General features: G+C 39.0%; 1 protein-coding gene and 1 long non-coding RNA gene across 2 annotated transcripts in view; both read right to left on the bottom strand.

The window, feature by feature from the left end:
- Nucleotides 1-16,701, bottom strand: part of LOC311615240 — a 974,758-nt gene that overhangs the window by 383,526 nt on the left and 574,531 nt on the right. The gene's annotated exons all lie outside the window — the stretch shown is intronic.
- GUCY2F (guanylate cyclase 2F, retinal) overlaps nucleotides 1-16,701 on the bottom strand; it is a gene marked incomplete at both ends in the record, with an annotated part of 108,828 nt that overhangs the window by 91,160 nt on the left and 967 nt on the right. Inside the window, 7 exon segments of the mRNA XM_084870838.1 lie at nucleotides 7,132-7,190; nucleotides 10,722-10,783; nucleotides 12,723-12,856; nucleotides 13,779-13,825; nucleotides 13,828-13,895; nucleotides 13,897-14,060; nucleotides 14,064-14,384. Coding sequence (XP_084726964.1) covers nucleotides 7,132-7,190; nucleotides 10,722-10,783; nucleotides 12,723-12,856; nucleotides 13,779-13,825; nucleotides 13,828-13,895; nucleotides 13,897-14,060; nucleotides 14,064-14,384 — 855 coding nt within the window.

Here is a 16,701-nt window from a genome sequence, read left to right as displayed (position 1 = left end):
ATCCCAAAGTCACATCCCATCATTAGTGTGCTGGAGTCAGCTTGTGCTGGTTCACAAGAGTTTATGGTTAAATTTTCAGGGATTTTGTGAACTAGTTAATGTCATATTTGTAACATGAAATTTGGCATGGTGGCAGTGATTACACCATTGAAATAAGCAAATGCTACAAAAATCAGGGCTTCCTCCCCAATTCCCACCCCAGAAATGCTAACTGTTAATCATTATCACACTGCACCCCTTTCTCTGCATCAGTTTGTACCCAATGACTAGTCAATATGGAGATTTAAAGGCCAAGAATCCTTACCTCAATTCTGGACAATTCTGGAGGGCCATTCCAGCTTGAAAGTTCCTGTTGGTACTAGACCTTAGCTGCAACTATGACCAGTTCGTTTTTTCTTTCTGCCCATTTCTTTCTGCTTTCTCCCTCTTACAGGTGATGTACTTCAGCATATACCCAATAACCTTCCTTCACACAAATCTTCATACAGACTTTTTTCCAGGGCATTGACTTACGACATTGGTTTAGAGCTCCATTGTACTCTGAACTGACTTCTGTCATGGCACATACAAGATGTTTTGTCCCTATTTATGTCAGACTCCACTATGAAACTGTGAGCTCCTGTTACTGTGTGCTATCTCGTACATACTATTTTAGTACATATTATGCACTGGATAAACATTGTTTAAATGAATATTTGAAAATTTCAGAAAGAGAGGTTGTACACGTGGGTATCTTTTGTTGTTTCCTTAAAAGACATAGCATATTTGAGTTGTTAGTATGGAGAAAATTTTTGAAGAGATAGTTGCTGGGCAGGTAGATACTATCATGGCTGTCTTTAATGCTTAGTATCATAAGTATTCTCAAGACTTTACCCTCAACCTGAATCCATTTTATTTTCCTTTCATTGGCCTATACTGATGACAGTTGAGACAAAAAGTCAGAAGTTTTATAATTGGAAAGACTATCTAGCTCTTCTCACACTCATTATTTTACAGAGAAAGCAATGAAAGCCTTGAGAGGGAATAATCATAAGTTTCTCTTTTTTTTTTTTTTTTTTTTTTTTTTTGCATGGCAAGATCCTGCTATTGAACATAATTAAAGTAAAAAGTTTAAATCCTGAATTCAAACAACAGCATCTTAATTTAATATAACTAAATATATTATATTTAATATAGTTTTCATGAGCAGGGATTTGTGGATACATCTGGTCTACATGATGATTTTACTAAGTAGTTTTATCTCAAAATTACATTCATTAAAATGGGATTTTTACCTGTAAGTTGTTGTCTGGAAAGGATTAGTGGACAGAAATATTAAATCCTAGACAATGCCTGGGTCAGCAGGTATATGTTGAATAATACCAATTTGTAAATTTCCATTCTGATTATTAATAGTCAAGCCACTCCATAACCAAAACAAAGACCAGGAGATATATTCTCCTGAAATCCCATCTCACCAAGATATAATATTAGCATGTTCTCTGAGTTACCCAAGCTTGACTCAAGCTGTCTAGCAGCTCTATGTGTTTATACTGTGGTAACCACTATGGCAGGCTGTCCAAGACCTCTCTTTCACCCTCAACACTAGCAACAGGAAATATAGTGAAACTCTAGGAAAAGCCAATCACCAAGTCAATCAACTCCTACTTATCTTTCTATATTGAAATACTCTGTCCAATAATTCCTTGAGATAGAGGAACTATGTTTCTTAGAAGGCAAAGTTTGCTTTTTAAATTTCTCACAGATTACTGGTTCTATAGTCCTTAGTGGAGGAAACTGGGCCCAGGATCGCACATAATGAGATGGAAATGCTTCCACTAGCATGTGCTGAAAAAGTCCTTAAGAGTTATATTTATATTGTGAGCCTATGATATTGCTCTGAACCCACAGAAACCCCCATTCTATTGTACTTGCTCTTCATTTTAACCATTTTGTGACATTTACTATTACTGACATCTATTTTAACCTAATTTATTCTAACAAATGTTGAGAGACAGGGAATGGCAGTCAGGTCATGGGAGGAGGGGTGCATGCAGTGTAATTTATCCTAAGTCTCACATTTCTTCAGGACTTATCCCATCTGGCCACACTGTGAAAGAAGTACGTTCCTGTCCTATTGCTCTCAGTTTTTCCCAACCCAGTCTATAAAATTGATACATAAAAAGAGGATAGGAAGGTCTAGAATCTGCATGTTTCCCAGCCCCACCCCACAGAATAGGAAGCCCTCAAAGCATACTTTAAGAACACTGGACTAGGCAGTGTGTGGCTATTTCTATTGGCTAAGGAGACCCCACACATTTCACTTGAAGTGTTGAGACCACCACTTTCTTAGCTGCCACTAATGATGCTCCAAGTAGCTCAACATGATGTCAAACACATATTATAGTCAATGACCATTCTAGGTGCATCAGACCTTGTGTTTTTTTTGTGTGTGTGTTTTTTTTCGCACCACATAAAACTGGTAGTGCAAGCACAATTTTTGCATTTGCATTGCTGCCCAGCTTGAGATAAGGTTTTACTAGGCCTCCACATCTTGCAAGATATATTTTCTTCAACTTTCCTAAACTGCTATACAAATAAGGCCTGTTAAATGCAGGAAACCTAGAATTTTAGAGATTTCCTCTTGTGCTGGGTCTTCAATAAGTTCATAATTTCTGATAGTGGACACATTTATGAGAACAAGTTTTCCTTTATCGTTTATATTTACCTTCATTTATCTATACCAAATCCTATTCCTTACCAGGACTAAGACTTTTGACAATATCATTATCATTATTGTAATGACCGTTAGAAAAACAGGGCCTGGTACCCTAAGGCACTTAAAATAATTCCATCAATGGATCAAAAAAATTAAGAAAGACAAATGGAAGGGCTAAATTATATACCATACACAGAACACAAGAGATCTCCAATGAGAATGCTTTAGGGGCATACCTCAAGTGGACAGGAGACAGTAGAGCAAGCATGGCTGCATGTGGCTCACAACAAATATTTTTGTGGCCAAGTCAATATAACAGTATGTAACAAACCTTTTAATAAAAATTTCATTACTTAATTTTTCCAATATCCTGCTTTACATAATTATTAATAACTACCTATAATGTTCCCTAATGAATGATTATTATAATCATGTTTCATTCATTTCCCATAGGCGCCTTATGTGCAGGAACACCATTTCTCTCCACTAATACCAGTAGCGAATATTTTAGCAGCCGATTGTCACATCATTAGTCTTGGACTGACTTGTTTAGCATGTGAAACAGGAAATATTTCACTTTCAGAGAACAAGAAAAATAGGTTTATTTCTGTTATGCTTATTAATATGTGCAGTTAGTTATTCACTGTCTGGTAAGTTAATATTCAAAAAATATTTTTTATTAAAATGTTCAATTATTTTATGTTAATGATTACTCATTTATTTCAGCCCTTTGTATTCAGCATGTCACTATTAAAATAAACCTACAGTTTGTTTTTTTATAAATCTTTATAGTTCAGACGATTACAATTGTTTCTCTTTATCCCCCCATAGCTTTCCTCTACCCAGTTCCCACCCCACCCTCTGCCTTTACCTCCCCCCACTGTCTTCATCTATAGGTGTACGCTTTTTGTCCAGTCTCTTCCCGCACCCCCACTTTCCTTTCCCCCCAAGAATTGTCAGTCCACTCCCTTTCTATGCCCCTGATTCTATTATATTCACCAGTTAATATTGTTCATCAGATTTTTTACTCCCTTGGTTTTTAGATTCACAAGCTGATAGATATGTATTTGTTGTTCAGAATTTTTATCTTTATCTTTTTCTTCTTCCTCTTCTTAAAAAATACTTTTCAGCATTTCATATAATTCTGGTTTGGTGGTGATGAACTCCTTTAGCTTTTTCTTATATGTGAAGCTCTTTATATGACCTTCAATTCTGAATGATAGCTTTGCTGGGTAGAGTAATCTTGGTTGTAGTTTCTTGCTATACATCACTTTGAATATTTCTTGCCACTCCCGTCTGGCCTGCATAGTTTCTGTTGAAAAATCAGCTGACAATCGTATGGATGCTCCCTTGTAGGTAACTGTTTTTCTCTTGCTCCTTATAATATTCTTTGTCTTTTGCTCTTGGTATTTTAATTATGCTGTGTCTTGGTGTGGTCCTCTTTGGATTCCTTTTGTTTGGGGTTCTGTACACTTCCTGGACTTGTAAGTCTATTTCCTTCACCAGGTGGGGGAAGTTTTCAGTCACTATTTTTTCAAATAGGTTTTCAGTATCTTGCTCTCTCTTCTTCTGGAACCCCCATAATTTGGATATTGGTACACTTGAAGTTGTCCCAGAGGCTTCTTAGACTATCTTCAAGTTTTTGGATTCTTTTTCATTTTGCTTTTCCGGTTGGGTGTTTTTTGTTTCTTTGCATTTCAAATATTTGACTTGATTCTTGCAATCCTCTAGTTGGCTATTTGATCACTGTATATTATTTTTTATTTCAGTCAGGGTATGCTTATAGTTTATCCTTTTTCATATCCTTGAGGGTCTTGCTAAATTTATCAGCCTTTTCTAGAAAATTCTTGAAAAACCTTATAACCGTGGTTTTGAACTCTATATCCAGTGGTTTAGTTTCCTCCATTTCCTTCATTTGTGACCTGTTTCTTTGTCTCCATATTTTGGCTGCTTCCCTGAGTTGACAGAGTGGCTTTGTGTGTGCTAGGTGTCTTATAGGGCGCAGTGGCTCAGCCTCCCCAGTTACCTGAGGTGGACACTCTTTTTGCACCCCTTTGTGGGCTGTGTGCACAGTCTTGTTATAGTTAAGCCTTGATTGTTGTTATCACTGGTAGGAATTGACTTCCAGGCCAATTGGCTGTGAGGATCAGCTGTGTCTACTATGGGAGAACTTCTGTGCTAGAGACACCCTTCTGAGACAAGACTTGCAAAAACCTCTGTGCTCAACTTGGATGGGGCAGAGTCTCAGGGCGGAGCAGACAGCAATAGTTTCCCATAAGCCCTGCCCTAAGAGGCCTCTGGGTCTCAGTGTCCCTCGATAATCACTGCAAGCACCCCTGAGAGAAAGCCACCCTCAAGTTTCGCCCACTACCAGACAGTCCAGTTTCTCCCCAAATGAGTCTGGGTCTCCAGAGTCTTGCCCAGAACTGTAGTTCAGAGAAGTTTGGAGCTTTTGTCTCCCTCCCAATTGAGAAAGCCACTCATGCACTCAGCAGTCAATCCTCTCTCCATACACATGACTCTGTACCTCTACCTTCTGCAGTTCCTCTGAGTCTCAGTTTGCTTTCCCCTTCCCTTATTGTAGAATTTCCACTCAGCCAGCCTTCCTGTGGTTCTGGATGATGTCCATTTTGTCTTTTAGCTGTAGTTTTGAAATTGTTGTGCAAGGCAGCAGTTTATGTATTTACATATGCTGCCATCTTGGTTTCTCCTAAAGATTTGTTTCTATGAAAATTGAAGCTTTTGATTTTTTACTGCCCACATAAACTTAAACCTTGTTTAGTTGGCCCATGTTAGCCTTTGAATTTGGCATGCTTACAGTAGAGCATAAGTTTTTCATTAGACTAATGGTTCTCCAAGTTGGACCCTGGACCAGCAGCATCAATACCACTATGACTGTTTAGAAATAAAATGTTGGGGCCCTAACCTAGCCCTTACGAATCAGAAACTATGAAAGACCCAGCAATCTGTGTTTTACCATGTCCTTCAGGGAATTTTGGTACATGCCTGGGTTTTAGAGTCTCTGCCTTACAACAAGCTGAATATATATCCTGGCTTTCCCATTCCCTAGCTGTGTGACATTGGGCAAGTTATTTACCCTCAGCTTCAGAAGTCTCTTTCATAAAGTACATTAAATAATTATCACCCTTACTTTATAACAATGTTGCAGATGTTGCAAGAGTTGAGTGAGGTGGTCTATATAAAGTCCTTGCAAAATGATACCACATAATGAACTCTCAAAAAATATTAGCCATTGTTATTGTTGTTATTATTTTTATGCACAAAATTTTCAACAGATGGGAAGAATTAAGCCAGGTTTCTGGCAATGAGATAGTAATACTATATCTGATTTTTGGAAGTATAAAAGAAAGCCATTCTGATTTTCTCCAATTTACTTAACATCATATTGTAATGAAGAATTCCCCATTTAGAGGGATTTAAAGGAATCCCTAAATAGTTCAACAACCTGATAATCCCAAATTGAAAGGATTTCACAATCAGCCAAGCATTGATAGGCAAGAAGTTGAGGAGAATGGAGGAGGGCTTGAAATAGCCATTTGAAAAGTTTTCTAAAGCACTTTGTTAGTGAGGCCTCCTGCTAGCCTTTGTGAGAATTAGCAAAAGAACCTTTTCAGGGTAATTGCAATACCACAAGTGTTCTGTCTTGTGAATGGATGCTCTTTTGTCCCATTGGATCAAAACCTCCATCAGAGCTCATGGTTAAAGAAGCAGAGAATGAACTGAATTTTGGCCCTCATGCCTACTCAGTCAGATTCCTTGTGCAGGGCATAACCTACATAACCACACACAGCAGCCCTGACTGTAAATTGAGGCCTTTGCCTATAATTAATATATTTCTTATTTGATTTTGTCAGAAACAAAGATGATTGGTAATTGCCCCTGAAGTTTAAAGGGAATGAGTTGATAATATGAGAGAGGCTGAATCCGTCTTCTCTGTAACTTCTACATTTATCCCATTCTTTGGTGTTAATAATGCCTACACCTACCTATTTGTTCTGTGAGACTCACAGGTGTTGTAAAATTTGAAAGGAAAAATACCTATCTCCTCCCTAATCCTGAGGATTAAATGAGATTATTTATAAGCAAATACTTTATAAACTGTAGAGAGCTGTTCACATGTAAAGTGGAATTATGGTTGTTTTATTATTTCTGTAGTAGCATTTAATAACATCCCTGTTGCTTCCCAAAAGCCCACAACTATAATTATTGTTATTGTTATCATATTTACTATAAAGTTTTATCATTGTCTTGGTATTGTATGAGCACAATTTAGACCTGGTTCTAAGAAAGGCAGTCTTCCTGACTCCTGTAAGGGTGCTAGCGTTATTTCCTAATTTGAAACATAAATTTACAAGAGGGAGAAACAACATATCAGCCATTAGCAGGCTGGCTTTCTCTCCCCTTCCTCCCACCATTTCTTTCACTACTGTCACCACATGAAGCTGTAATCCAAGCGTATCAAACTCAAAGTCTAACACGGGCCAAATAAACAAGGTTTAAGTTTATGTGGGCTGCAAAAAATTAAAAGCTTCAATTTTCATAGAAACATATTTATTTTTATAGAGATATGCTGAATACAAAGAGCTGACATAAATGTGTAATTGTTAACATAAAATAATAGAACATTTTAATAAAAAGTAATATTTTTTCTTGAATATTAACTTACCAGACACTGATAATTGCACAAATTAAGCGCAATGCAAATAAACCTATTTTTCTTTTTCTTCAAAAGCAAAATATTTCCTGTTGCACACACCAAACAAGTCAGTACAAGACTAATGACGTGGCAATTGGCTGCTAAAATATTCACTACTAGTATTAGTGGAGAGAAATGGTGTGCCTGCCCGTAAAATCCTAAGGGAAATGAATGCAACGTGATTATAGTAATCAGTCATTAGGGTACATTGTAGTTCGTTATTAATAATTATGTATAAAAGGATATTGTAAAAATCAAGTTATGAAATTGTCATTAAAACGTTTCTTACATACCTTTATATTGGCTGGGCTGCAAAAATATTCCTTGTAAGCCACATGTGAACTGCGGGCCTCAAGTTTGACATGCTTGCTGCAACTGCTGTTATTTTGAGCAGATCAGGCAAAAGCAATCTTCCAACTATGTCTATTATTTTCAAATATTGTCAGATCTCTTCAAAGTAAGAGATTGTTTTTCACTGTACTTTTTATATCACAAAGGGTCCTTCTCTGAAGGTTTGTTTAGAGGTCCACATTGTTAAGATGGAGCCTCATATCCAGCAGAATAGGAAAGGTCTGCTTTCCCCAGCTCTTCTCAGATGTCACACAAAACGTTTAGTGCCTTTTTCCTGGCCAGTGTGGGTCAGTTGGTTGGAGTGTTGTCCAGTACATGAAAAAGGTTGCGCCTCTCTCTCTCTCTCTCTCTCTCTCTCTCTCTCTCTCTCTCTCTCTCTGTCTCTCCCTCTCCCCACTCCTCTCTCTCTTCCTTCCTCTATGTAAAATCAGTAAAAAGCATATCCTCAGGTGAAGAAAATAAAATGTATAGCTTGTAGAGAATTAAATACAATAATAAAAAAACTTTAGTACCTTTCTAGTCAAGATATATAATAACTAGGAACACTTTATTTTTTTAAATTTCTTTATTAACATGTTACATATGTGTCCTTATTCCCCCATTACCTCCCCTATCCCCCCCACTCATGCCTTCACTCCCCTGTTGTCTGTATCCATTGGTTAGGCTTATATGCATGCCTAGGCTTATATCCCTCCCCTTACCCCCACTCTCCCCTACCTTTCTTCTGAGATTTGATGGTCTGATTGATGTTTCTCTGTCTCTGGACCTATTTTTGTTCATCAGTTTATGTTGTTCACTATATTCCATAAATCCATAAATGAGTGAGATCATGTGATATTTATCTTTCTCTGACTGGTTTATTTCACTTAGCATAATGCTCTCCGGTTTCATCCATGCTGTTGCAAATGGTAAGAACTTCTTTTTTAAACCAGCATAGTATTCCACTGTGTAGATGTACCACAATATTTTAATCCACTCATTTGCTGATGAGCACTTAGGCTGTTTCCAAAGCTTAGCTATTATAAATTGTGCTGCTATGAACATGGGGGTGCATATATCCTTTCTAATTGATGCTTTTAATTTCTTTGAATATATTCCTAGAAGTGGGATCACTGGATCAAATGGGAGTTCCATTTTTAGTTTTTTGAGGAAATTCCATACTATTCTCCACAGTGGCTACACCAGTCTGTATTCCAACAAGCAGTAGAGGAGGGTTCCTTTTTTTCCACATCCTCACCAGCATTTGTCATTTGTTGATTTGTTGATGAGAACCATTCTGAAAGGTGTGCTTTGCATCTCTCGGATGATTAGTGACTTTGAACATGTTTTCATATGAATCTTAGCCTTCCTTCTGTCTTCTTTCAAATGGTATTTATTTAGGTATGTTGCCCATTTTTTGATTTGGTTGTTTATCTTCCTTTTGTTAAGTTGTATGAGTTCCCTGTAAATGTTGGAGATTAAACCCTTATCTTTGATATCATTGGCAAATATGTTCTCCCATGAAGTGGGCTTTCTTGTTGTTTTGTTGATGATTTCCTTTGCTGTGCAAAAGCTTTTTATTTTGATGTAGTCCCATTTGTTTATTTTCTCTTTAGTTTCTATTGCCCAAGGAGCAGTATCAGTGAATAAATTGTTTTGGCATATGTCTGAGATTTTGCTGCCTGTGGATTCCTCTAGTATTTTTATGGTTTCCCATCTCATGTTTAAGTTCTTTATCCATTTTGAGTTTATTTTTGTGTATGGTTTAAGTTGGTGGTCTAGTTTCATTTTTTTGCATGTATCTGTCCAATTTTCCCAACACCATTTATTAAAGAAACTGTCTTGACTCCATTGTATGTTCATGCCTCCTTTGTTGAATATTAATTGAGCATAGTGGCTTGAGTCAATTTCTGGGTTCTCTATTCTATTCCATTGATCTATATGTCTGTTGTTGTACCAGTACCAGGCAGATTTGAAAACAGTGGCTTTGTAATAGAGCTTGATATCTGGTAATATGTTCCCACCTACTTTGTTCTTATTTCTCAGGATTGCTGCAGTTATTTGGGGTCTTTTTTTATTCCAGATGAATTTTTGGAAAGTTTGTTCTAGATCTGGGAAATATGCTGTTGGTATTTTAATGGGGAGTGCATTGAATCTATAGAGTGTTTTGGGTAGTATGGACATTTTAATGATGTTGTTTCTACCAATTCATGAACATGGCATGCTCTCCCATCTGTTTATGTCTTTCTCCATCTCTTTTTTCAGTGTTCTATAGTTTTCTTTTACCTCCTTAATATAACTAGGAACACTTTAGCATTCTCAATCCTACCAATTTAGAGGAGCTAGGAAATAAGCTTGAAATTTAATCTGGTTTGTGCTTTACCTGGTGTTTTGTAACTTTCCTCACTGCTCTATTGGTCAAAACCATACTCATTTACTTCTGGCTCAGTTTTTCATCATTCTATGATGGGGCTGGAGATGTACTTTGAACCAAAGTCCACTTATCTAAGTCCTAATACTCTGTCTATTTATACTCTGGATCCTACTTCTCATGCTCCCAGGGCTGCGGCACTGCTCTCAATAGATGATAAAGTGGATGACAGGTCTATCTTACTTTAAGAGTCTTTCCCCTTCCACAACTCCTACTGTCATATTCCACCTACCACTTGGCATGTCCCCAGATGCCCACAACTGGCAGTATCAACTGTAAGTGAGTACCACACACTCTTTTGGACACTTGCACACTTATTTACTAGAAGTCATACTTGGGGCACAGCCTAACCAATGGCTCACTTTCCCTGCCTGTCCCTTCATGCCTCATCTCAGTCTGCCTATGTTTTACCAGAAGCCAAAGGCAAAGTCCTAGAATACACAACTTTGTCTTCACTACCTTTTATCTCCCTTTCTGAGTCCCTACTACACTTCTTGTTGTTGTCTTCTTTACCCAGGGTCTGTCTTTGTTCCATAATCACATACCTTCCTCTCTAACGTTCACCCCTAATCTTACAAGTTTCATTCCCTTAGTGGGATCATCCATACTGTCACACACACACAAAAAAAATGATTAAACAAAGTCACAAGACAAAAATGACTAACGGCTTAAAGTAAGGAACATTCATTTGCATTTGCATTAACTTAAAGCAGTGTTTCTTTACTCTGGCTATATTTTACAAGCATCTGTGCAGCTATTTAAAATACCTTTGCTGGGACCCTACTATCAGACCATCAGAGAATCTCTGGAGGAGGCACTCTGGCATCAATCATTTTGAAAAGATATCCAGGTAATTCCAGTGTGCAGCTGCAATGAGAACCACTGACCTAAGGAAATAAATCTCTAATAGTAGGGCAATATTGTGTACATTTGCTACTTCCCTACCTCAAAGGAGTTGCGAGTGGTGAGTACTCATCCCTAACTTCTCTCAGTCTGACACTCCAAATTGCTTCAGGACCTAGATTTATTTAACATTTCATGGTAGAGGTCAAAATGCCATTTCAAAGAGTATACTATTTAGAATGGGTGGGATATGAAACACTCATGGAATGGAAACTTGCAAGAGACAATGGGATTATTGAAGATTTGTTACATATTATAAAGTCATGATATTACATATGTCAGCCTGTTTCTGGCATCACACCTCCCTGGAAACGGTTTTAGATCTTTAAAAATAATTCTGAGCTCTGCGTTAAAAGTTTCAGCTCTATTATGAAGTAATCAGAGTCACACAGATTGCTTAACATTATAGAATTGTGTAGAGTGGAGCTAAAAGCAGACTACTATAGTTCCTGGAACTAAAAATTAGTGCCCTCATCCTCCCATAATAATCATAATTAATGTCCAATACTGAAGACACTTGAAACCTAAAATGGGATTCTGAGTATGGGCCAGGAATTAGCTGGACCATTTTTAACAAGCCCATTGTTATGTTAAGGAAATGACTGGGACTAGAACTAATCCTAGAAGTAATCAGTTTGACAAAGTAATGTCTGAGCTATCTGTCCCAAAGTGGTGGAGTGGCTGCAATGAGAAAATGAGCAGTGTTTTTACAAATTACTGCCAGTTTCTAGAAAAAATGTAAAGTGGATATTTAAAAAATTAGAACAGAAAAAATCAAGACTAAGTGTTATGACAGTTTGCAATAAGTGTAAGTAAAAGACCTGATTTAAAAGGATCAGGAAGGACCCTCTTCCCCAAAATGTCCCCACTTGCCCTGCTAATGCTAGCTTCAGTGGGTTGATTCAAAGTGTTCACAATTTGTCCAGTGCCTTTGTAAAACTTATCTTTGAACATAAAACTTCTCTTGAGGTGGGGTGAATGGGATATATTTGTAATAATATCAACAATAAAAATATATTTTTAAAAACTTTTTTGAAAGGGGAAATATTAAAATGCAGACAGCCTTGTTTTAATATGCTTTAATTTATTAGCCAAAAATGATGTTCCATATCTGCTACTTGTGTGTTGCAGAGAAAGTAGCCCTGGTTTGCGGGTAGAAGACAGAAGGGGGACATGCATTTCAGAGTGCAGATAAGACAGTGATATGTGATAACACAAGGACCTTGGTCACCTATGAAGGAAAGTACCCAGAAGGGAGTGAAAGGAAAATCCCCCTTCAGTGACTAGAACAGACAAAAATGGAATAATAAAAACACTCCCTTTGGCTAATCTGAAACCTCCAGGGTTCTAAGGGCATAGAGGGTATGTGGATAGCTTTAATGCTATTGTTCCCCACCCAGGTGCTGAAAGCAGACATTGGCACCTAAAGGCACTTTAACTGCAGAATTCTTTGTACCTTTTTTCAGTCTCCAGTCTGTGTGGGAGTGAAAGGGGGCAAATGCATGAAGAACTAGGGAGTACTTTGATACCCTATGGCTGAAGATAGGAAATAGGTTGGAGACTGTAGTATCTTTCTGAGTTACATTTAAACCTCAGCTAGGAGAAAAGCACTTACTGCGAATTCTGTCCACAGGCAAATTTACTGGAGAGCTTCCTGGATGCTTTGGCTGACTTGTCCCGTGTTCAGGACGACCCCTACAAGTAGGCAATGGCTCCTAAGAGCATTTACAACTTGGTTGGCTGTGTGCACCCAAATGTCTTCATCTAAAGAAATTACTCCAAGCCGAAACCGCTTTGGCTCAATGGATAGAGCGTCGGCTTGGGGACTGAAAGGTCCCGGGTTCGATTCCAGTCAAGGGCATGTACCTTGGTTGCGGGCACATCCCCAGTAGGAGGTGTGCAAGAGGCAGCTGGTCGATGACTCTCTCTCATCGATGTTTCTAACTATCTCTCTCCCTTCCTCTCTGTACAAAATCAATAAAATATATCAAAAAGGAAGAAGACGAAGACGAAGACGAAGACGAAGACGAAGACGAAGACGAAGAAGAAGAAGGAGGAGGAGGAGGAGGAGGAGGAAGAAGAAGGAGGAGGAAGAGGAAGGAGGAGGAAGAGGAAGGAGGAGGAAGAGGAAGGAGGAGGAAGAGGAAGGAGGAGGAAGAGGAAGGAGGAGGAAGAGGAAGGAGGAAGAAGGAGGAGGAGGAAGAAGGAGGAGGAGGAAGAAGGAGGAGGAGGAAGAAGGAGGAGGAGGAAGAAGGAGGAGGAGGAAGAAGGAGGAGGAGGAAGAAGGAGGAGGAGGAAGAGGAAGGAGGAGGAAGAGGGAGGAGGAGGAAGAGGGAGGAGGAGGAAGAGGGAGGAGGAGGAAGAGGGAGGAGGAGGAAGAGGGAGGAGGAGGAAGAGGGAGGAGGAGGAAGAGGAAGGAGGAAGAAGAGGAAGGAGGAGGAAGAGGAAGGAGGAGGAAGAGGAAGGAGGAGGAAGAGGAAGGAGGAGGAAGAGGAAGGAGGAAGAAGAGGAAGGAGGAAGAAGAGGAAGGAGGAAGAAGAGGAAGGAGGAAGAAGAGGAAGGAGGAAGAAGAGGAAGGAGGAAGAAGAGGAAGAAGGAAGAAGAGGAAGAAGGAAGAAGAGGAAGAAGGAAGAAGGAAGAAGAAAGAAGGAAGAAGGAAGAAGAAGAAGAAGAAGAAGAAGAAGAAGAAGAATCATCACTCCAGTCTGAGCCCACTGGAAATATTCCATGACAGTTACCAACACCAAATGGAAGAAAGGAGTGTCTGAGAAAGGTCAGGTAGTTGTGTTTGTTTGTTTGTTTTTGTTTTTGTTTTAACCTAATTCATAATTTACACAAGCCCAAAAGAAAATCCCTTTGTCCCAGCTGTTTCCAAGCAGCATGGCTGCCTCACAGTAGCTGGGGTTGACAGGTCCAATGAATCCTGAAGCCACCTGGTGGTGAGAAATGAAACTGGAAAGGGCCCTGGAAGTCTGACAGTCTTAATTGAAAGTCACATATTCAAAATAAGAACCCGGGTCAAATGATGGGTCTCTATTGATCTGTTCAGTGGTGAATTGAGCAGCAACTTCAGGCAGGGCCTTTGGGAACAAATGATCAGGAGCACAAGGACCCACAACACCTATCTTGTGAGGGTGCTCACACCTGCTTAGAGAGAGATGTGAAGGCCAGGAGGTACAACCACCACAAGAGCTTGTACAATGCAAGGTCATAGTGTCCTCTCTGTCTTCTGAGAGCCTTAAACCAGTGTATAAGATGAGAGAAAGGCCAGGTTCCAGGAATATATCTTTCCTGTTTCCAGAAAGCTAACGAAGAAATAATGGAAAGTTAATGTGCTTTCCCGAGATGGACAGTGGTGTTTCCAAATGCCTGTCAATGAGAGGGAAAGATGTGTTACATTATTCCTGAAGCTTCTGAAAATATTGGTTATGAAAAATGGAAAAGGGATAGCAGTTCCCAAACTGGAAATATTTCCTCGCTCCCTCCAACCAAAATTCCTCCTTTTCTTGTTCTTCCTGTACTATTTATATCAGTGGATAGCACTTCCATGCACAGTTCATCCATTTGCTCCAGTCAAAAACCTGGGAGTCAACTGATACTCTTCCTTATTCTCTGACCCCACATTCAATTCATCACAAGGTTCTGTTGATTTAACTTTAGTAATAACTGTCCACATTGTTGTGAAGATTACATGGGTTAACATACAGCAAACATTTATAACAGGGTCTGATATGTTGTTAGCATTATATTAATGATATTATCACTATTATACTATTAAATATGTCAACATTTCTCCACCATACTGTCCTCTTGGAGAGAGACAAAGATGTAAACAGATAATGTCAATACAGAATAAAAAGTGCTATGATTAAATTAGCCCAGGCTAATTTAATTTATCAGAGAAAGATAGAGAAGATCACCCAAACCCAAATTTCAGGGGAGGGGAGGAGGGAGGAGAAGAGACATTTCTCTGAGTTGAGTATTGAAAGAAAAGTTAGCCTGGAGAATGGGGTTGCAAAGGGTATTGGTATTAAGAGACTTGCAGGCTGAAGGAAAAGCAAATAGTAAAACACAGAATTTTAAAAGAAAAGAATACTATGTTAGATTTTTCAGAATTCCAAGTCATTTATTCTGCTTGGGTCTATATTATCAACCAAGATAGAGAGATCACCAAGACACATAAATACCATTCATGGGTATTTATATTTAATCCTATAGACAGTGGATTTAAGTAATGGGTTGGAAGGGGGTCAAAATTGGGGGCTGGGAGAGCAGTTTGGAAGCTGTTGTAGTAATCCATATGAGAAATGATGACAGGCCAAGAAACAGGTAATAATAACATAGAAAAAAATGGAGATGGATTTCACCAAGATAAAAAAAAAATATCAGAGTTTAAGATAGTAGAACCAACAACAACTTGGTCACTAACAAGATATAGAAGGTAAGGAGTAAAAAGGAAGACTCCAAGATGATTTTAAGCTTTTGAAGCCTAGGCAACAGAGTTGAAAAATGAAACAAGTCTCTAAGATAGAGAACACTAAAGGAAGGAGTGGGAGATATAGTGCATTCTATTACCCATGTTGAACTGGTGATGCCTGTAGAATGTACAAGTGGTAATATCCAGTAGATAGTTTGACATATTGCATCTCATAATAGAAAGCTGAGCTAGAGATATAAATTTGACTGTAATAAATTGATAAGGGGTAATTGAAGCTATGGCAGTATATAAGATAAACAAAAGACAGTGTAGAGCAGTGGTTCTCAACCTTCCTAATGCCGTGACTCTTTAATATAGTTCCTCATGTTGTGGTGACCCCCACCATAAAATTATTTTCGTTGCTACTTCATAACTGTAATTTTGCTACTGTTAATGGATCATAATGTTTATCATTCCTTTTGGCTGTTTCCTTGGAAACCACAAACTCAAGATAGCAGAGCCAGGGCCACAGGGCTGGATGTTTCTCAGCACTGGCTCTCCTCAGTCACTGCTGAATTTACTTGAAGGATGTAGAATAATTTGTAAATGATACTAAAGTGTGTACAATTAGGTCAAAGCATTATGCAATTGTTTCCTATTAATTTGTATGATTGAGGGTCCTGAGAGTTTGAGGATGTCAGCTCTCACAGAGCATCCTATCTAATAAGAGAAACATGTAAATTGACCATACCTCCACTACACCCACAAGTCACACCCACCAGCCAATCAGGAGCAAGTATGCAAATTAACCAAACCAAGATGGTGGTGGCCATGAAGCTGAAGGAAGCAGGAGCCTTGGGTTGCCCCCTGCGATGGAGGAAGCCAAGTTTCCCGCCCTCCCTGGCTGGCCCTATTCTCCACTCAAGGCTACAAAGTTTCGACTATAGAAGATAAATAAATCCCAGATACCTGCTTCTAGCCATCCCTGGCCTCCGCTCCAGGAGGCACTGAAAAAAAGAAAGCAAAAAAGGAGGGCCTGGAAGCCTGCATCACCGCGGGGGGGGGGGGTAATGGACAGACTGAAAATAGCCCTCAGCTCCTCACCCAGGCTGGCCAGGCACCCCAACAGGAACCCCCAACCTGAAGGGGGTGTGGCTAGCTTGAAAATAGCCCTCAGCTCCTCACCCAGGCTGGCCACACTCCCA

The sequence above is a fragment of the Pipistrellus hanaki genome (assembly GCF_964339955.1).
Source record: "Pipistrellus hanaki genome assembly, chromosome: X".
NCBI classification, from domain to species: Eukaryota; Metazoa; Chordata; class Mammalia; order Chiroptera; family Vespertilionidae; genus Pipistrellus; species Pipistrellus hanaki.
Note: the sequence above shows the minus strand (reverse complement) of the source record. Positions and strands in the feature narration are given on the sequence as shown.